Raw genomic sequence first — 20,746 nt, 5'->3', positions numbered from 1 at the left:
AAAATTTGTTTGTTTGTTTGTCTAAAGTAAAAGAAATTTTAGCTCAATGGTGGGTTTTATTAAATTCTTCAGACTGAATTGATGTGATATAATGTTCATTTTCTGATATTTCCATTGATCATAATCGGGTCAGTTTTTTTTTATAAATTGTCAAATATTATTTAATAATATTAAAAATTATCACAAATATCGATGCTAATTTTCAAAAATTCAGATTCATTCCAAGACTAATCAAAGTTGTGTTAGAGGTTGAAACAATCACTAAAAACACGTAATACAATTACATCATCAAAATTATTCTGGCCACTTTTAAGCTGATGAGACTCCTTAAAATATACCGAATTCCAAAATATGGAAACGAATATGCCCAAAAACAATTAAATTCCTATGATTTCGTTCTAAAAAGCGCCATTTTAAATTATATAGAAACTACTAGTAATAAAAAAAATCTATATTAATTTAAAGAGAGAAACGTAGCATTATTTATTTTGTTATTCCGAACCGGCGCTTTGCTATACCATTGCATAACCAGCAGCCGAATAACCGTCACCGCGCGCTCTTCCCAGCGTATAAAAAAGCAGCCGTGAATTCGCGTCCGAAATTAATTCTCGGGGCCGCAACCTGCCGACGGCGAACCGACGAACGCAGCGAGACCTATATCTGGAGGCGGGCATCGGTTTGGCAGCAGCGCTTCGGGTCTTCCTCAGGTTATTGTCCAAGTGCACTCTCAAGCCCCGTGCCTCAGTTCTCACAGCGCGCCGAGCCACCGCTATTCCTCTCAATGTTATTTTTTTACCCAGCCAAGTGAACAGCTAACTCCGTTATCCATGACGTAGTCGGTTCACTCCTCGCCAGTATGAGGTACTGTACCATCTCATCTCTCCTCGGCAGGCCACGTCACGCACAGCTTGCCTGCCTACAGTTAGATTTTTGTCTTTTTCCAAAGCGGCGAACGAACGCCCGCAACAGAGAGGCCTACTTTGCCTCGGCACGAGATGCACCATTGCAATTTGGGCCGTTGAACCCAACCTTTACTTTTCACCTACATTCGATTTTCGCTGAAATTTTCTTTTAAATTTCGATTCACCGTTACGCGTTATTTGTTGATTTTATTATTCCTCACATTGTTGTTTGGAACAATGCAATATTTGCGCTTGATTAGCTGATGAATTATTCTTTGTTTTGGCTCGAGTCAAAGAACAAATTGAGGATTTGGCCTTTAGATTTGCAGCGAACAAAAAACATGATGTATCGCTTAGCTCTGCGTAATTTGATATTGAAGGAGAAATATTTTGAGTGTCAAGAAAATTAAAACATTTCTTTAAAAAATGTGAATTTTCGGCTCAAATTCTGAAATTTTACTCTTTTCTTTTTTGCTATGAAATTAAATTACTGCGATGATTGTCAAAAGATCTCAGAATTTGAAATTAAGTCTAAAATTAATCCCAAAGTTTTTTAAGGTTTTTTATGTGATTCATCTAAAACTTTGTTTTAGTCCAGCATTATAATGGCAAATGATTTGCAAAAATCGGTATTTTTTATTGAATTAAAGAAAATCAAGAAGACCAGTTTCAAAATTTCCTGAATCAAATTTTTAGAATTAATTCCAAAAATTCATTACTTTTTTCCTTTTTTACTAAATTCGGTGAGATTAAAATTTCTAAGAGTTCTTTGCTCCTGATTTTTTATACAGCACACACTGCTGACCAATCAAATGTAATTGCAAAAAATCGTGCGCGTACGTGTTTGTTTCTTCCACACCAATGTGCATTGAACTTTCATGCCGCGCGCCGTATTCCAACGGTCGGTGTTGATTTTATGGTTTTCTTCTCTCGCACAAACACACGTATATAAAAAAAAGTGCTTGGGTATGTAGGTGCTCGCGAGTGGTTGTTTTATTGTTTTGTGCGCTGCCTGGATCGAGTCCACGTGCGCCGCTCTCGCACAGTGAATGCCTCGAAATAGACGCGGCACGTCCTTTTGGACACCTTTTTATTTCGATCGTCCGCGTGGTGTCCACGAGAGTGTGCGAGAGAGAGAGAGAGAGAAAAGGATGCACCGCCGAGAGCACAGAAATAGACCCGCGGCCACCACTACCCCCTGCACTTTCCGATGCACGAAATAAACTTTCGCATCTCACAAAAGCAGACAAGAGTCAACCACCTCTGGGCTTGCAACAAAATTTAAAAATAAATAATTTTTTTCAAAAAAGTATGAAAAATAGACAATTTAAACTCGTTGGAAAAATATAAAAATTAAAAGAGCAGCTGGCTTAAATTTTTTTTATAATTTAGTGTCATTGATTAGGAAATCCTAGATTTTTATGTTTCTTTTTATTTTAATTTTTTTTTTAAAGCTAGGTTTTAATTTTTTTTTTAAATTCACTTTGAGTGTTAACTTGCAATAAAAATTGTATTTAATAATCTTAAAGAATTGTGTCTTTATAATCTCTCTAGGAATTTATTTCTGTCCAGCAACAAATTTGAAAATTATGGTCATGACGAAGCACTTTTAATTTTTATCCACAATTTCCTCGTTCTTTCTTGTTTAAACAAGCGTGTCTCTCACTCATCGTCACGTAGAATAAATTCTTTTCCTCTGAACTATGTTGCACCAAGACTAGCAACCTTTACAAGGCTGAACATCCTTTTTTCTAAGGTGCCGACTCTCTCAGGTCAGTGGCTCCTATCCTTTGACTACGCAAGCCGCAAACCGCCTTCGCATTATTTTTGCATTCAACTTTTTTCACTCGGGCTTTCATAAATTTTGATTAGCCTGAACCATTTCAGGTCTGATAAATTTTATTACAAGAAGTGCAATAAAAATATATTTCTCTCTGTACTGCAGCGGTAAAATCAAACTCACTCAGCACGTCTTGTTAGAGCATATTTTCTTAATTTGATTTGAAAAACGTGCCGAGTCGAATATCTTTTGCTGCTAGTCATGTTTTTTTCTTCTTCATTTTAGAATTATCTCTTGCATAATAGTACAAAAAAAAATGCGAGGATAGGAAAGAAGTGTAATTTTGTGAAAAAGCGCCCAAAGATCTAATCAGGCCCACTGAGAGATTTTGTAAGCGCGTGTATATAATTTTATGTAAATGATAGAGAGAGGATGCTGTAATGCTATATAAAGAGAGGAGTTAAAAACAGTTAGGTTGACATGCAAGCAAGCAAACGGAGAGAGAATAAAGAAAGAAAGGCACAGTCCGCTTCATCTCCTCTTTCTCTCCGTTTCCTCCAAGCGTTTTAATTTCCAAGCCTCCCACAGATTTGTTTTTTTTTTTAAGAATTTTCGCAATTATTTTTCAATTAGATCGTGGGCGGCTGGGATTTTTTTTCCACTCTCTTGCACCGGCCAGGGAGATGTCACGGCAATTCATTACAATTTATATGACACGTGACTCGGCAATTATCCTCCTCGGTGGCCATGTGTGTGTATGTGCGCTCGTGTGCTGGGGCGTTCGGGTCGGCAGAGTAATGGGAAATTATTTATTACGTGCACCAATATATTCCATCATAGTTTGTTAAAATATGAAAGAGAAAATCCACAAGCAAAGCAAAATAAAACTTCATTAATTTCATAATTTAATTTTCAAAAAGGTTTTTCAATTTGTTAAGAATTTGTAATTTTATAAAAAAAAATCTTCATAAAAATAGGATAATTAAAAATGTAGTTAATTAATAATTTATCAGTTAATTTAATCATTAACTCTTAAATTCTATTTAAAAATTAGTTTCCGACCAGTTTTGATTATAGCTACACTTTTTTGACAATCCTTAAATGATATAAACCATTTTTTATAATAAATCAAATAAAATTTAAATTTGGATAATAAGTTTAAAAATATGATAAAAGTTTTCTATAACGGAGAGTTTTATCTCTCTCTCTCTCTTTGTACAGCTCTGCAGGAGTCAAATGGCGCGATAAATCACCCATCACTTATGTATTATTTTTCAACTTTTAACGACGCGATATTGTTTTTGCTCAAAGTGGTAAATGCGTCGCTGCAAACGAGCCTCTACTTAGACGCCGGGGTGAACGTGTGTGTGTTTGCAAGCGGAGCACATAAAAAGACACTCCATTCATTACAAAAATCCTCGCCATTCAAGAGGTTAGCGAACCTTCAAGGATGATGAGCGCAAGAACCAGTCAGCGGCGCTCGTCAGCATCACATAATAAAATAAATAATAATGTATTAACGTTATGCGGTATTGACGAGAAATGTGGAACATCGTTCTCTTGTACACAACAACACAAAACTCGCGGTTCCGCGTCACAATGCGCGATGATTTGCAGGAGTTTTGATTGTGTTTTCAACAACTTGAACGTTGTGCATAAATTCGCAACTTCTGATTCATATATGTTATCGCGGCAGAAAAACGAGAAAATTTGCAAAACTTGAAATAAAATGACAAGTGTTGTTGAGCTGATTTTCTTTTATATTTTTCCATAGCCTTAAATTTACTTATATTATAAATAAATTTGTTGCATAGTAGCTGGGTCAATATTATTTGATAAGATATATTGGACATTGGACTAATCGAAAAAGTTTGCCTTGAAATCATAATAACAAGTTGCCAATAGTTCGAACACAAGAAATATTAGTATAAACTGAAATTTAATAAAAACGGAATGAAAACAGCATCTTTAAACAAAAGTTTTTTATTAATTTACTCACAATATATTTTGATTGTGGCATTTTTTGTACAAGTTTTAAAATAAGGAAATAAAAAATTATAATCAAAAAATTAATAAAAACATGTTACTATTTAATTTAATACCAAAATACATTGTAAATAACTTGTTAACTTTTAAAATAAATTGTTTAAAATAGCTTGAGTTATTATTACTGTTAATTTTATTTTAAAAAAGCTTTTAGAAAAACAATTTACTTGTGGTCTTTCTATGACGCGTGTACCAGACACGTTATTAATTTTGCGCCTTAATGTGTTTGAGCTCAACCTATAAAGGCGATAAAACACTAAAAGCGTGTTTTATTTTACCGAGAGAGCATTGAGCCCATTTTATTGGATTAGGGCACGTTACGCGACCGTGCAAAAAATAAACTGCAAATGCACACCCACGTGAGCCTGGGATGCATTTAATTCCGCCATGGGGTGCATGGAAAGCGAAAACTTATTATTATACCCTATTTTGTTGCAACACTGCACTTTCTAAGTAGGTGTGTGCTTTTGGGAAACACCCCAAGTGCAGCCGCGACAGCTGCACATTTTGCAAAATCCCGGGGCTGCAGCAAACCCTCGACCATGCCCGGCTTTCTGCGCACTCCTCCTGCTGCAACCCTGCACTTTTGTGCAAAATTGAAAGCGAGGAAAAGATTTTAAACAAAAAAATCGTTGAGAAAAAAATAAAATTCAAGTTCTTGAATAAATTTAAAGTGGATTTTTTTTTTAAAAAGGAATTATAAATGTTTTAAAGCCACTTTGATTGTTTAATATTTATATCAAATTTTGAATTTTTCTTTCAAGCCTAAAATATTTGTTGTGTAATTTTTTTATACTAAAACTTGCGCGCAAATTCATTTCATAACGGAATGGTTTGCAAATGTCTTCTCAAACTTGAGTGGCACCACCTTGTGAAAACTGAACAGTGCACAAGATAAAAAAACCATTAAAGCGCCAGCAAAAATAGCCATCAACAATAAATTGTGACGTTTGATTGGCACGATTGCAAATCCAATATTTCCTTGAAAGGCTTGGATATTAAAAATTGAAACAAATTAACATTTGTTCCCAGCCATTTAAATTTGAGCAGTCGTCATCTTCTGCTGCGAGTCGAAATTCGTTCCCTCCCAAAAAAAAACTCCCGTACGTCCGGAAATGATGGGATATTAACAAGCTGCATGTCATGCTTCTCGGGTTTCCAATGGAATAGCTTGCGTTGTGTGTGTGTGCGAGTGTTGTTTAGAACAGTTACAAGAGAGCATAGTTCGAACGCCAATAAATTGATACACGTTTTAATAATCGAAGGAATTAAGAATTGAATTATCTAATAACGGCATAAATATATTTCGTTTTAAAAGAAGGCGAGAAATTTCATTATTTTCTGCGAGGCAGAAATAATTTGCAGTTGTGGGGAAAAATCTTATTATGGCATTACTTTTTTCGCCGTAGCTCGCGAGCAAAATTAAAAAGAAAAAGGCAAAAGCAGCTCGTGCCGGTGCAGCCGCATATTGCACGAGTGCAGCCCCGTGTACGTAATGAACGAGAAAGATGAGAGCTTCGGCCGCCGTTGCCATGGGAACGCGTACCGAGAAGGCCACTTTGCAAAACACCCGGGCCGAATTCAAGCAAAATATTTTCGAATTTGTAAATAAAATTGGTCTTACCTCTAATTGTGCTGGGCATATCACTTGATGATCATGCCGCGAGTCCTTAATCCGGAAATTGGTCTCGGCACCGAAACACAAAATCAGTAGAAAAAATTCAGAGGAAAAAGTACAGAAGAAGCGGGTTTTTGCACTGGTTTCGTTTCAGCAGAAGTACTAAATAAACACACTGGTCCTTTAAATGAGTTCAGCAGGTCCTTCAGATGGCAGTTTGCATGTTTGAGACGAGCACTGTGCACTCACACCTGGCGCTGCACCGGCCGCGTCAACCCTTGCTCGGATGCAGCCAAAAGTCCTGGCCGAGAGTTGGTTCACGACTGCTGGCGCACCACATGCAGCAAGCGCCCCTCCATCAGCAACCCTAGCGGTATTAACCACAAAGACGGGCATTCCTTCGTCATTATTGCCGTCGTCGGTCCATCCGCAGGTGGGGAGCAGCCCTTGGAGCACCTTACGGTACCTTACCCCCTCCCACCGCGTATTTACGGGAAATAACACGCCGAGTTATACGGTTTTACGGCCGAGTGTGGGTGGCGAACGCAGCGTCGCCATCTCGCGACGGCCCCGCCAACCACGCAGGACGTTGACCTTTTTGTTTATATCCTGGCGAGTCGCGCGCGTTCAGCCTCCGTTCGTTGCCCGCCGACCCGACAACGTGCGGCCCCAGCAGCTTCGGCCGCCGGCGCCCGAGGCCAGATGGCACCACCACGCTGCCCGCTTTTATTCTCATAAAAACAAGCCATGCCTTAGCTCTGTTAGTGCTGGAATAAAAATTCATTTAAATATTTACAAGAAATCATTTTATTAGATTCTGCATATTTATTTTTATTGTATTGCACATTTAAAGTTTTACAACTCACTTTTAGTCAATGAAATATTTTTGTTAATACAAGATAAATTTTTAAATTGTTATTATTTAATATTATTTGGTTTTTTTAATATATTTTTTATTAATCTTATTATAAACTTATCATCATTTTTCTCAGTACCTGCAGCTTTTAATATTGTAAAAAAACATAAAATAAATATATTATTCAATCGTGCGAAGCATACAAACTTATATGAATTAAATTGATAAAATTCTTGCACCTTGGCAAATCTTTGATCATCAAATTAGTTGCTTTTTCAGAAGATAATCAGATTTTGATATTATAACTTATAAAATATTATATTATAAACTTGACAATACACTATACATATGTATCAGAAACTCATTTTTATTATTTTTTTAATATGTATAAATATGTGATACAATTCAGACTCGTTTCTATTAAAAAACAAATGAATAAGAGTGAATTAACTTATTGTGTAGTCACGAAGCTACCTAATTATTGTGTATATATTATGCGTTTCATTGGCATTAAGGAAAATGCTTACCACTGCTGATGTACAATTATTACATGATGACATATTTTATTTTTTTATCTATGGTAATTGTATCACCGTTCTCTTTTTCACGACGAAATTCTTTTTAAGACCCTTAATTTTAAAAGCGGAAGAATATGTTTTATAAACATGGAACACTTAAGAGCTCATAATTCAAATTTAAGAGTTTACGTTGAAAATAATTTTTGTATATTTAACAGCTAAAATTGTGATATGATATTCCATTCTTGAAAGTCAATTTTTTCCTCCACAGCTCAGTTTTCAGTTAAAACCAGGTTTCTCCGCTTCAAAAAATAAAAAATAAAATTATAATAATTAATTACAAACATCCTGAGCTCGTTCATATTAATAAAAACATTTTTTCCCACAAAATATATCCGTGCAAGGTTCATTATTCATTATTTATGTTCATGTTCTGGTCAAAATATTAAAATTGTAGGTACAAATTTTGTAATTTTTATACATACGTGCATTGTATAGCATATTTTGGATCTAATATCTGTTTTTAATTGTTCTTTTTTTATTGTGTGGGTTTACCGCGGGAATTTTGGGAAAATTCAATATTGAAATATTCAAGAATATAAAGAAAAAATGGCATTAAAGTTTTGTTATGATAAAAAAAAATAAAAGCGGTATCAGCTTAAAATCTGTTACTTGGTTAAACCGGCTATGGCAATATAATTATCAAGTAAAAAAAAGCATATATTATATTATTACTTTACACACTTTTATATGCTCTCACGTCATTCCTATTTTAATAACATTTTTTTTTCAATTATAACCAAGTAAAATCACGACGAAAGGCATGTATGTGTGCAGGATTGAAAGCGCAAAGTGCAAAAGTTCAAGCCGTGCAAAAGGCCGTGTGCGCGCAAAACTGTTTGTGCAAAACCTGCTCGGCGCGCGAGGCCAACAACGAAAGAACGGCAGGTTGAAAAACCACAGCCGGAGTGAGATCATTTTCACGCTGAGTGCCTTTTGATCAACGATCTCTCTTTCGTGAGCTTTCGTCGTGATGGAATTAAAGAAGGTGCCACTTAAACACTCCATAATGTGCCGTTTAATCTCTCCACGCTTCTAATACATGCAGGCCGTAAAAAATCTATTTTTATGCAAAGTTGTACTTGGCACTCGTGCGGCTAGTCAACTCTAAGAAATGATTTATATCGAGTATTAAAATCATTGCAGCTCATCAGTAATAACTCAGATTGTAGTGAAAAGAAGTCCAAGATAATGTAAATTTTTAGCGGAAAATGAATAGATATAAAGACTTTTGGCAAGGAAAATATTTAAATTTTATCTAATAAGTGAAATAAAATGAATATTTTGATTTCACTTATGTTGCAAATGATTTTAAAATAATTTTGAGACACTTTAAGTCAAATTTTAATTACATAATTGTTTGCTACTTGATGTTTACAAATTTTTACGAAATATGTGTCAAAGTTAAAAAAATAAATTGTATTGACACAATTTGTAATATCTGAAAATAAAATAATATGGAAAAGGAGAATAATACTTAAAAAGTCTTTATTTCGAGCCAAAGTATATAAGTCTTTATCATTCTTCTCTTATAATTATTGACTAGCATAAATTGTAATTATTATAAAAAATTAAATATTATTTATCTTCTTAAAATATCTCAAATCAATTATGTATATTCATTTATTACTAATTTGCAGTTTTTAGGCTCTATTTGATAAAAATGCTGTAAATTCACTTGTAGGGAAATTTAGTTGTATAAAGTTGAGACAAAATCTTTTCTTCTACTTTGCAGATGGGCAAGACACAAGACAGCAACGATTCGAGGGAGGGGCACGATAGGGGTGGTTTCGCCTCCGGCAGAGGGATGTGCAAGAGACATAAATGCCAGCGCCTCTCTCGATTTGCAAGCAGTGACTCTCGAGCATTCCTCAGGTGGCCCAACGTCCTCAAGACCCAATCAAGGTACAAAATTTTGAGATACAAATTAAAAATTTCATAATTTAACAGGAAATACTTGTATAAAATTAATTGATTTTTGCATCTGCTGTCAAATCTGGTATGTTTTTGATAATTTTTATTTTTTATATTATTTCGCTGATATTTAAGGCATATTTTATCAGTCATTAGAAAAGGAAATGCAAGAAATAGCCGCTTGCAATTATTTGGTTTCCCTTAAAAGCTTTTGATTTGACGTGAGCTGTGGCGTGCACAAAAATCCCTTTCTGGTGCATAACTTTTGTTGCTGATTATTTCGCTCGCTAGACATAAATCAAATTAATGAGTTGTGTGTGTGGAGCAATTTTATCCCTGAGGCCGGTGCAAGTAGGTTAATCTTTGGTGCAGCACGCTGCTCTCTTGCAGTGGGGGCCGCACTGCCGACGAGAAGCCCTCCAACGTCCACGACGGCCACTCGTGCCGCAAGGACATCTCACTTTTGTCTGTCTGTCTGCAGGAGCACCAACATCAGCTGCTGCCCACAAGACAGGGCATCAAAAAGACCACCCTTGGAAAACCGAGCGTTTCTGAACCATGGACAGCGAGGAGTATCGAAGAAGGGGTGAGTTTGCTTAACAAATTTTTAGCATTCATAAAAACAATTTTCTTTTACTGTCTTGATTGACATAAGGTTTGAATAAGTGCTTGATTAAATTGTAAGTTATAAAAGCAAACATTTTTACAACAAATATTTTCACATTGAATTTCATAAAATTTGTAAAGAAAGTAAGCAATTTTTGTATAGTATTTTACATTTTTTATTAACTCAATTTTTATTTGATCTAGACATTGATATAAAATGTTTGAGATGAGAAATAATAATTTATTTTCAAAATTTAAAATAACACTAACAAGGTAAGCTATTGAGATGACACACGCCGATTTTGTTGAAATTTGGTATGCAACTTGCACTACCCATGGGTGTTCTGGAATGGCTATCAAAAGTTGCCCAATTTCACAAGGGAGGGTAGTTTTCATTAAAACGCATATTAAAAATTATCAAATGTAGGCAACAAAAGCGTCCTCTGTGTATATATGTTGCCTAAATCTGATTTCTCCCATGTAATTCAAATTACATGGAGTTTAAATGGCAAAAATTAAACAAGGAAAATTGGGCAAAAATTAATGGCCGTTCTGGGATACCAGTGGGTTTTAGAAGTTGTACACCAATTTTCATTAAAATCGGGGTGTGTCATATCGATAGCATACCTTGTAAGAAACTATTTTTCATTTATCTTGTCAGATTGATTTCACGTTGATGTTTACTATTTCCTTCTGTAAGTTGGTGGAACAAACATATCAGTAAAGTAGGATTTGCGTTGCTGGCGATTGACGCAAATAAGTCCCGAGCTTGATTTTGTATTGACAGTCCGCGCGAGTGAGAAAAGGCCAAGTCCGTAGATTACGCAAGCGAATACAGCGCATCGTTGGATTTGCGAAAGGACGAAGCCTCATAAAACTGACATGAGCCGCCGGACACTAAATTGCCTTACATATAGGCGGAAATTCGATACGCAGCCTTTCTCTCGCTAATCTGAATTTACGGATTTCTCAAACGCGTCGATCCACAGAAAGTCTTGCGTCTTTCTTCTGTATAGATAAACCTACACTTTGTAAAAAATAAAGTAAATATATGGTATAAATATGGAAATTAAATTTTTTGTCGTTCGATTATTTGTGTTGTTTATTTTGGTTATTATTTAGACTCTCTCCTCGCTCTGTCTGGTATTTTTTTATATAATTGTACCGGCCCTTTTTAATATTCAACTTAATGAAAGAACGTTTTTTTAATTGTAAGATTGACGTAGAACATATTATTTTTTTAATTTGCTTAAAATTTATTATATGCAAATTTTGTCAAACTGATTGTAAATATGAAAAACCTTAAAAAAAAACGTTTAAGAACACATTTAAAATATCTTTTACTCTTATTTTTCATCCACAGTGTTTATAAATTTTTTTTTTCAATTTTTTACTTTTATTGCTTGAAAATAACAATATCGGAAAAACTAAAATTGGTTCTTAAAAAGATAAAAAAATTCACCTCATTTTCTTCCCTAGCCTTTTTTTATTTATTTATGAAAAAAAAACCAAGCAAATCCAAAAATAATCACTTTCCCAGCGACGAGTACAATGCGCGTGGGTGTGCGAGAGGCTTTTCTTGTCAAAAGTGCTCGGGTCGAGGGCGCTTTCTTTTCAATCAACCCTTAAGAGACCGCGCTGACAATTAAAAGTAATTTTCTTTCTTTTCAATTCTCCCCTCGCCAATCGAATTTGTAAATAAAACGGAGATAAATGTTTACTTCTTCCTCAACGAAACATTCTTTTTGTGTTCGCAGGCAAGGAAATGGTCGATTACATCGCCGACTATTTGCAAAACATTCGCGACCGACGCGTTTTCCCAGCCGTCAAACCTGGCTACCTGCGTCGTCTCGTCCCTTCCGCCGCCCCTGACGAACCTGAACCCTGGGAAACTATTTTTGGAGACGTGGAAAGGGTCATCATGCCTGGGGTAGGAAATTTATATTTAAATTATTATAATTAATTCTGAAAATGAAAGAAAAAGTCAATTTAATTCTAAACTGTATGAAAATTAAAAAAGGTTCCCTTCTTTTTTTACGAAAATAATTAAAGAAGAACGTTAATTAATTATTTTCTTTTAGAAAAAATACTTGAATTATTTCATCAACTAATGATTTACTAATAATTAGTTAATTTATAAATAAATAAAAAAAATCCTTTTGAAAATCGTGAGAAATAGCAAATTGAATAATTTTTTTCAAATTTCTAAGGAATTTAAATATAAAATTTCTAAGAAATTTTAAATTCTTACAACTTCAATAAATTTGTCAAAGGTAACGCACTGGCAAAGTCCACACATGCATGCCTACTTCCCAGCTTTGAATTCGTACCCGTCCCTCCTTGGGGACATGTTAGCCGACGCCATCAACTGTCTGGGATTCACTTGGGTAAGTAAACTTTTTGCTGGCAAATGTTTTTTGTCGCACTATTTTTTTGTTCTGCCGTTTGACCTTTACTTTGGTCGACCGACTCGACAGGCTTCCAGTCCGGCGTGCACCGAGCTGGAAACGGTCGTGATGAATTGGTTGGGCCAAATGGTGGGGCTACCTGAGGACTTCCTCCACCTGCGCGGGGACAGTCCCGGCGGCGGCGTCATCCAAACCACGGCCAGCGAGGCGACCTTCGTGTGTCTCTTGGCGGGAAGAACGGAGGCCATCAGGCGATACCAACAGGAGTACCCTGACCTGGAGGACGCCGAGATCAACAGCCGTCTCGTCGCATACTGCTCTGATCAGGTAAGATTTTTCGCCCTATAATTATTTGCAGAGACATAATCAATTATTTATATCTCATCAGCTTATTTTATATTTTTTATATTATTCTTTTAAAAATTCGTAAAGTGGATCAAGTTTTTATTGAATAATATTATTAAATTAAATTTATTTGTTGCAATGAGTAATGTTAGTTACTTATTAATAAACAAATACATACAAATAAATTATTTAATTTACTTACAGATTAAATTTGTTTTAGTTTTTTTAAGTTACTTTTTAATTGTATGCTACTAATTTAATTATTTTTAATGTTTTTAGAATAATTTTTTTATTACACGTAATTAACTATTAAAAATGATTTGCATATAATTGTTTTGTTTGCGTTATTATATAATTTCAAAGCCTGCCTATTTAATTATATGATATCAAAATAGAATAAGCAATCTGTGATCGTAGGAACAGGTGTTATTTAATTAATTTGGCATTAATCATGCTTGCAATGAAATATTAATTTGAATGTAAAGAAAAAAACGTGTGGCTGGTGTCCTTAAAAAGGCTTTGCTATCTGTTGCTATCAATCAATGAAATTAAATTTTGACTCTCGAAATAAATATTTTAAAGTAAAATTGCGTTGAACGGAAACATTTCTAAAGAAAATAATTGTATAAATTTTAATGGTTTCAGGCCCATTCCTCCGTAGAAAAAGCAGGCTTGATCGGTCTCGTGAAGATGCGTTACATTGAGTGCGACGACAACCTGAGTCTTCGCGGGGACCGCCTGAAAGAGGCCATTGCTCACGACCGGGAAAAGGGCCTCATTCCTTTCTTCGTAAGTTCTCATATTCGCTTCCATTCGAAGCCCTTGGCGTGCATCTCTAACATGTTTGTGAGTGCTCGCCCTCGGACATGGGCTTCAGAAGCGAACTACATAAATAAGCGGGCTCGCGCGCGCGATGCAGTAAATAATAAGTTGTAAGCCGCTCTCAAATTAATTGGAGTCCCGGGAGACCCAATTATTAGCGACTTGTTTTAAATCTGATGCCGAACGACACATACTGTGCTTTGTAATAAATATTTTTCTCTGGATTACTTGTTTTCCAGCTTTGCGCAACTTTGGGCACAACTGGGGCGTGCGCCTTTGACAACCTCAAGGAACTGGGGCCAATTTGTGAGCATTTTCTTGAATATTATTCCTAGTAAATAGACAATATGCAATTTCTTTTTATAAAATAATTACTGCAACAGCTCTTTTTATTTTTCATCTATCCGTCCAATTAAAATGGAAAAAATATTATAGGCCTCGAGGAACAAATGTGGTTCCACGTGGACGCTGCCTACGCAGGCACTGCATTTATTTGTCCCGAGTTTAGAGGTTGGCTGGATGGTGTTGATCACGCAGACTCGTTTGCTTTCAACCCCAGCAAGTGGATGATGGTTCACTTCGATTGTACCGCCTTGTGGTACGTTGGTAGAAAAATCTTTAAATTTTATGTATAATATTGAAAATGTAATTAGGGTGAAGAACAGTGGGTCGCTGCATCGCACATTCAACGTTGAGCCCTTATATCTCCAACACGAAAACTCGGGTTAGTTGCAATATTTATTATAAATTTATTTAAAGGCCATCCTTATTAAGGACTTTTATTCATGAATTCAAAAGAAGTACAATTTTAGGATTGAAATCGAAATAATCGAGGTTTCTTACAAAATTCAAACCAAAAAGAAGTTCCAGACATTCAGATTTTAACACGTCCCTCAAAATTGAAATGCTTTTGGCGAGAAAAAGTGAGCTTTCGATGACTCCTGTTTCAATTTTGAACTAATATTAGAGTTTATTTTTAAATTGCGAATTTGATTTCAATGGTAAAATTTTGCATCTGATTATAATTCTAGAGTAAAAATGATTACTTCTGATACCCCTTTAAATTCTTTTCGTTTGCTAATCAAAATTTATCATCAGGTCTTGCAATTGATTACATGGTAAATAATTAATTAAAATTACTAATGAAACAAAGCTTTAATAAAAATGAAATATTTAGCACTGGCAAATTCCTCTGAGCAGACGGTTCAGAGCTCTCAAGTTGTGGTTTGTGATTAGAAACTTTGGAGTTCAAGGGCTTCAGCGGCACGTGAGGGAGGCAAGTACATTTTCTTAGCATAGCTAATCACGTACATGTGTAACAACTGTTGTATTGTTTCGCATTACCATGTATCTTGTTAAAGCGTCTTACGTTTTTGGCCTGTCAAAACAAAACCTGCTCATTCCGCAGGGGGTTCGTTTGGCGGCCAAGTTCGAGTCTCTGGTGCGCAGCGACCCGCGCTTCGAAATCGCGGCGGCCCGCCACTTGGGCATGGTTTGTTTCCGACTGTGCGGCGAGAACGAGTTGACGGAGAAACTGCTGAAGAAGCTCAACTCGGGCGGCCAACTGCACTGCGTGCCGGCCTCGCTGTGCGGCCGCTACGTCATCAGGTTCACGGTGACCTCGCAGTACACGACGGCCGCCGACATCGCCAAAGACTGGAGCGTGATCAGGGCGACCGCCTCCCGAGTGCTCGACGAGCAAAAGGAGCGGCCAAAAGTGGCCGTCGATGACGCGTCCATCACTCCAGAGGCCAGGGCCAAGGTTCGACTCGCAGGTGAGCGGAGAGGGTCCTTTTCGTGCGCATGATATTTACTCTAATACGGATTTTTATTTGTTTCAAAATTTTATTTGTTCATAATGCACGTTCATTGTTGTGTTTTCATAATTCTCTCTCGCGACAGCTGTGTAAAATCTGTAAGTGGTGATGTAAATTTTATGTAACAGTAGAGCGTTTTGTATTGTAAAATATTAAATAATTAATTAAATCTTACATTAATCAATTATAAATAAAAAGTCTTAAATACCATATTTGAGTTGTATGCTTGTAGTATTCCATTGTATTAAATTAAATTAAAATTTGCTTGAATTTGTTTTCAAGAAGATTGTTTTTAATCTGTAAGCATATTTAATAATGTTATTTAGCTAAAAAAAAATAAACATCAGTTTGTTTTTAAAAGTGATTTGTTTTTATAATCTTAATTGTTATAATTCTTTATTAAAATTTAATCAAAATTATTTTTAATTGTTTATTTAAAAAGTTTTAATTATGTTTTAAATGTTATTAAAATTAAATGCTAATTAAATTTTTAAATAATTATCATTTATATAGTATTATTATAAATAATGAAATGTGGGTAAGCTAATTTCATGGGAAAAGATTCAGTGTAAATTTAATCTCGACGACAGATCTTAAGTTCATGATGAATACTTTTATACTATGAAGTAATTCTTACTTAATAAATGTAAATATAATTAAATATTCATTATTTGATCGACATTTTAAACAGTGCACGGTTGTTACGTAGCTAAAATTGGAATATCAGGTAGGACAGTTGGTATCAGGCTCAAATCTACTCGGACGCTCTGATTGCAGAAACGAGAGAAAAGAATGCCGACTTTGGCTCCAGCCTGCTGCTGGCGAATTCACCAATGTCACCCAAGATCGTCAACGGCAGTTTTGCTGCTATCTTTGAGCACTCGGACGTTCTGAGGGAGTTTGCTCGAAAATTTTCGCAGCTTCGACTTGACGTGAAAGAGAGTCCAGGTGAGATAACAAAGGAATTGCAAAATTCCAACTCATATTTTGTTATTGAAATTCGAAAAATGGGCCATTTTTCACTAAATATTTTTCTAATTAATAAGAAATATAATTAGTAATAATATGGCTTTCTAATAACTTAAATCCAATATCATAAATAAAAGGAGAAGATAGTATTTTTTCACTTTAGAACATCATCTCAAGGTTCATAATTTTTTGTTTGTTTTTCATTTTGAATTTTAAGCAATGAGGCGCCGAATTCGTGGAATGATGATGTCAGGAAAGCAGTTTTCACTGGACTCGCGAATGGATTTGGTGCAAAGCAGTTTAGCCAGGGGTGATCCAACTGCCGGGTTGCCGTTGATGAGAGAGGCGTCTATCGAGTCCGAGCAAAGTGTAGACACAGGTTAGAAAAGTTCACGCTATTTTATTGAGGAGGTGAAAATTATTTTTTTTTTTCTAATATTCGAAGGTGGTGAAAACGGAAGATCCAGGTCATTTGACGGGCCAGAAGACGGCTGCATTTACGAGGAAGATGAAACTGGTGATGGAGGAATCATGAAGATTCGCAAAACATGTCACAGGTGCGGCCACTGTTTGGCAGCTCAACGTGCGCCAGAAAGTCAGTAAACGCAACGATTCCATATAAAACTCACAACAAGTAAAAAGTAAAACCGATTGCAATTTAATAATATAATAAATAACAAGTAACATAACAAGTTAATCTGGCTTGAAAATGAAGAAAATAGGAAGAAAGAAATTTAAATTCCAAAAATCAAATTTTAGGGATAATGACCAAATTTAAATAGCTGTACCCTTTCATTGTTGGCTCATCTTTTTTAATTTGCTCATTTTTAATTAATTTCATTAGACGGAATGAGTCGATTCAATGTGAACTCTGATAAAAATATTAATCCAGCAAAAGGCCCGTGGGCGCCTGCCTATTTACAAATTATGCAATACGCGCATCGTTGGTGTAAGGCAAGTTGCATAGCCAATATGCTTAAAATTAATCAACTAGATGATAATAATCCTCACTTTCCATCGATTAAGATATTTGTGTCTAATTAATTATCCAGACGTAATTATGGAAAAAATACTGCTGTGCAATGACAAATGATTATAAAATTAATAACGCTTCGTTTTAATGAAATTATCAGTGTAAATCGGAGCACATTGCTGTTATGGCTTAAATGTAACTCAAAAGCATAAATACTAATAATAAAAAATATTATACACCAAGGAAAGGAATCAAGATGTAGAAAGTTTTTATTGCTTTGTTAGATATAATTTTATGAAAAGTAACATGTGTGATGAAAAACTCGCGCATTTGTTGTAGGAGCAATAAAAATAAATAAACTTTGTGTTGTATGTGCCAAAAACAAATTTGGGTTTGTTAATTTTTAATCTATATTCAATAAATTAGTGAGGTAAGATACAATTGAATAATTACTGGTAAAGAGGAGGAGGGGTAGTAGGACAAGTGTAGGCTTCTCCAACTAGAGTAGCATTTTTGAACGCAAAACCATCTCTGTCAACGCACATCGCCTGGCCCTCCAATTGTTGCAACGTGATATAACTTCCGCTTCCAGCGCATTGCATGGTGAATCCGTAACCACTTTCTTTGAAATACCTCGAGTCCCAGGCGCAATCTATAATTAAAATTTTGACTCATCACCATTATCAAAATTATTTCCACTCACAGCAGTCTAAGCCTCCTACCGGAACCGTGCCTGCCATGAAACTTCCAATTTTACTGTTGTCCTTCCAAGTACAGTAATACCTGAATTTAGCAAAGAAAATTTTATTTAACATCTTGTAAATTATTTACATAAAGGTCCTGTTGAAAAGTCTTTTTTGCTCCTAAAGTCCTAAATATGAGGAGATTTTAGCGGATTTTAGGTTACAAAAGTCCCTGGTTGATTTGTTTGAAAGAAAAAAGTAGCATAAAGTTATTTTCAACTAGTAATTTTTGAAATTCAATGCAAATAAAATTGAGGATAGTATATTATTTAATTTATTGCGGTGCAGATTTTCCAAGAAAAAGATGAAAGGCACTTAATTTTAAGATAAAATTTTTATCAAGCAGTGGCAAATTTACACATTCAAGATAAAACACGAGCTAAATAAATTTAGACTGAATGAATTTTGAACTTAAATAAAAAAAAATAGCTTTTTGCACCGATTTAATTATATTTTACTTACTGTCCTCCCTCAAACTGATACTCTCCATACGAGCCATCATAGCCGCAATTCTTTCCCACAAAAAGATCGCCGAGAGTGCCGTGCTGGTTCATTTCGTCCCTGATGACGCCAAGAGAATAAGCGGCGCTGTCGCATTTCCTCACATACGAGTCCCCGACTACTGTTTTGTTGTCTAAAATTTCAATTGGTTTTAGCACAATTTTGTAATTATCTTTAAATCCTAACAGCAAGGAAGCAGTTCAATCATCGGTTGAGGCACAACTTCTCCCAAAGTCAGTCCCGTTTTCTCGTCAGCGCACCAGCAAATGCCGGAATCGCACTGCAGGGTGTCAAAATTGCCGTCCGAAGTGCAGTGAAGGGTGACGTCTACGCGACCTTTCTTTTTCAATTCTTCAATTTTTCTACTGCAAGCTGAAACGTTTGAAGTTTTTTCCATTTGATTTATTTATATTTATTATTTTATAAATTTACCACAAGTCATATTTTCGGCTTTACTCCACCACTGCTGACCGAAAAGTCGCTTCCCTAACTCGGAGTAGCAGAAGCATCTAGAAATTAAGTTAATTTCTTGTTAAAAAATTATCCAAATAAAAATACCTCCCCGTCAATCTTTCACCCTTGCACTGGACAGCAGAAAAAGAACCGTCTGGCTCACATTTTGGGACCCAGAGGAAATCTCGGAATTTGTAACTCTCACATGTGCCTAAAAAATTAAAATTTAAAAAGTAAAATTTTAATTTTGACTGCTTATTGCTAAAATAATAAACAAATTCGATTAAATAAATTATATATAAAATGCAGCAATGTATGAAATTGAATAATTTATGAGAAAAATTAATACCTTTCGCAGCTACTCTGCATTTTCCATTTAAACACTCAAGTCCAGGTTTACATTTGGCTCCGTTTGCGCAGTTACCATTAAGATCTAAGGAACAGTAAAAATTAATCTGACTGATTTTCACACTTGAATTATTGCAACCAACCAACATACGCAACGCAGCCAGGACAGCAATTACCCAACGTCACATTCGGAGTCAAAATTGTGCCTTCCTCGCACACTGGTTCACCAAGGCAGCCCCATGAGTTGCAATTAGTGTTCTGCGTTACAACCAGAGAAGAGAAAAACAAAACCAAAGACGACGAGAGCACGAAAAAGGCAACGGTTGATCGCCACATCTTCGAATGACAGGCGCGAGTGACTCTTATCAGAATGATTATTGTGGATGGACACCCAAATCCTTGATAACGGAAAATGCCTTTGGTGACGTCAAAAAAGCCGAACGCAAGATGGAATCTTATCTTCATTATAAATATATTATGGATGATTCACATGCATTGCGCCTAAATGGAGCTCAATGGAGTTATTATTTGCAAATTTCATTTTGATGAGATTAAGAGTAAATTGATGTAAAAAGACGGGGGAAAATAACTTCTAACAGTGTCATAAGCAAACAAGAATGTTATTATAAGAATAAAAATAAAAGACTTGAATTTTAAATACTTAATGTTTATATTTTTTTTTCTAAATTTAAAAACTGGAAAGATATTGTTATTTTTATGGTGTGGGTTTACCGCGGCGGCCGAGTCTTATTTGATGTCGGGCGTTTCAGCAGACATCAGCTAGTTGTGAACCCCTTTTGTCTTTTTTCCAATTTTTAAATTTTTTTTATTGACTTAAAAGAAGAGACATGTATATGTAAATTAAAATTAAATAGATATTTTATTTTTATTTTTTGTGGTTGGTTTTTATTGAATAAACTATTTAATTATTTGATTTTTATTCATTTATTAATTAATGTTTTTTTGTTCATTGAATTGAATTGAATGAATATGTATACATATTTCCATTTATTTTTACTATTACTTTTTAATAAATATTATTTCGAAGCTCTGATCTGGATCTGAAA

General features: G+C 35.2%; 3 protein-coding genes across 4 annotated transcripts in view; 1 reads left to right on the top strand and 2 right to left on the bottom strand.

Moving 5' to 3' along the window:
* The window catches only part of LOC132193658 (probable nuclear hormone receptor HR3), an 86,534-nt gene extending 79,798 nt beyond the window's left edge, over positions 1-6,736 (bottom strand). Inside the window, exon 1 of the mRNA XM_059614468.1 lies at positions 6,353-6,736. Coding sequence (XP_059470451.1) covers positions 6,353-6,371 — 19 coding nt within the window. The 5' untranslated portion in view covers positions 6,372-6,736. The remainder of the gene's footprint in view (positions 1-6,352) is intronic.
* LOC132193657 (histidine decarboxylase) lies at positions 728-18,014 on the top strand. 2 transcript variants are annotated; one of them, XM_059614454.1, is made up of 16 exons: positions 731-861; positions 9,516-9,685; positions 10,176-10,280; positions 12,058-12,230; positions 12,574-12,687; positions 12,778-13,035; positions 13,699-13,842; positions 14,115-14,181; positions 14,311-14,473; positions 14,529-14,599; positions 14,974-14,993; positions 15,053-15,151; positions 15,284-15,650; positions 16,470-16,640; positions 16,879-17,040; positions 17,107-18,014. In XM_059614454.1, exons 3-16 carry the CDS (start codon positions 10,253-10,255, stop codon positions 17,262-17,264), a joined length of 1,995 nt encoding a protein of 664 aa, XP_059470437.1. In that variant the 5' UTR covers positions 731-861; positions 9,516-9,685; positions 10,176-10,252; the 3' UTR covers positions 17,265-18,014. The 2 variants fall into 2 exon arrangements, with proteins under 2 accessions (XP_059470438.1, XP_059470437.1); XM_059614455.1 differs by lacking the exons at positions 16,879-17,040; positions 17,107-18,014 and adding an exon at positions 15,778-15,790 and having other exon boundaries at positions 728-861; positions 16,470-16,587.
* On the bottom strand, positions 17,941-20,045 carry LOC132193659 (uncharacterized). The gene is made up of 8 exons (XM_059614471.1): positions 19,823-20,045; positions 19,681-19,764; positions 19,437-19,542; positions 19,311-19,387; positions 19,065-19,250; positions 18,840-19,011; positions 18,338-18,417; positions 17,941-18,286 (listed from the first exon to the last, which is right to left on the bottom strand). Exons 1-8 carry the CDS (start codon positions 20,013-20,015, stop codon positions 18,084-18,086), a joined length of 1,101 nt encoding a protein of 366 aa, XP_059470454.1. The 5' UTR covers positions 20,016-20,045; the 3' UTR covers positions 17,941-18,083.
* Positions 20,046-20,746: the final 701 nt, after the last annotated feature.

Source organism: Neocloeon triangulifer, unplaced genomic scaffold (assembly GCF_031216515.1).
Source record: "Neocloeon triangulifer isolate White Clay Creek 2 clone unplaced genomic scaffold, ASM3121651v1 ptg000004l, whole genome shotgun sequence".
NCBI lineage: Eukaryota > Metazoa > Arthropoda > Insecta > Ephemeroptera > Baetidae > Neocloeon > Neocloeon triangulifer.
The sequence above is the reverse complement of the archived record's forward strand: the minus strand, read 5'-3'. Positions and strand labels throughout refer to the sequence as shown.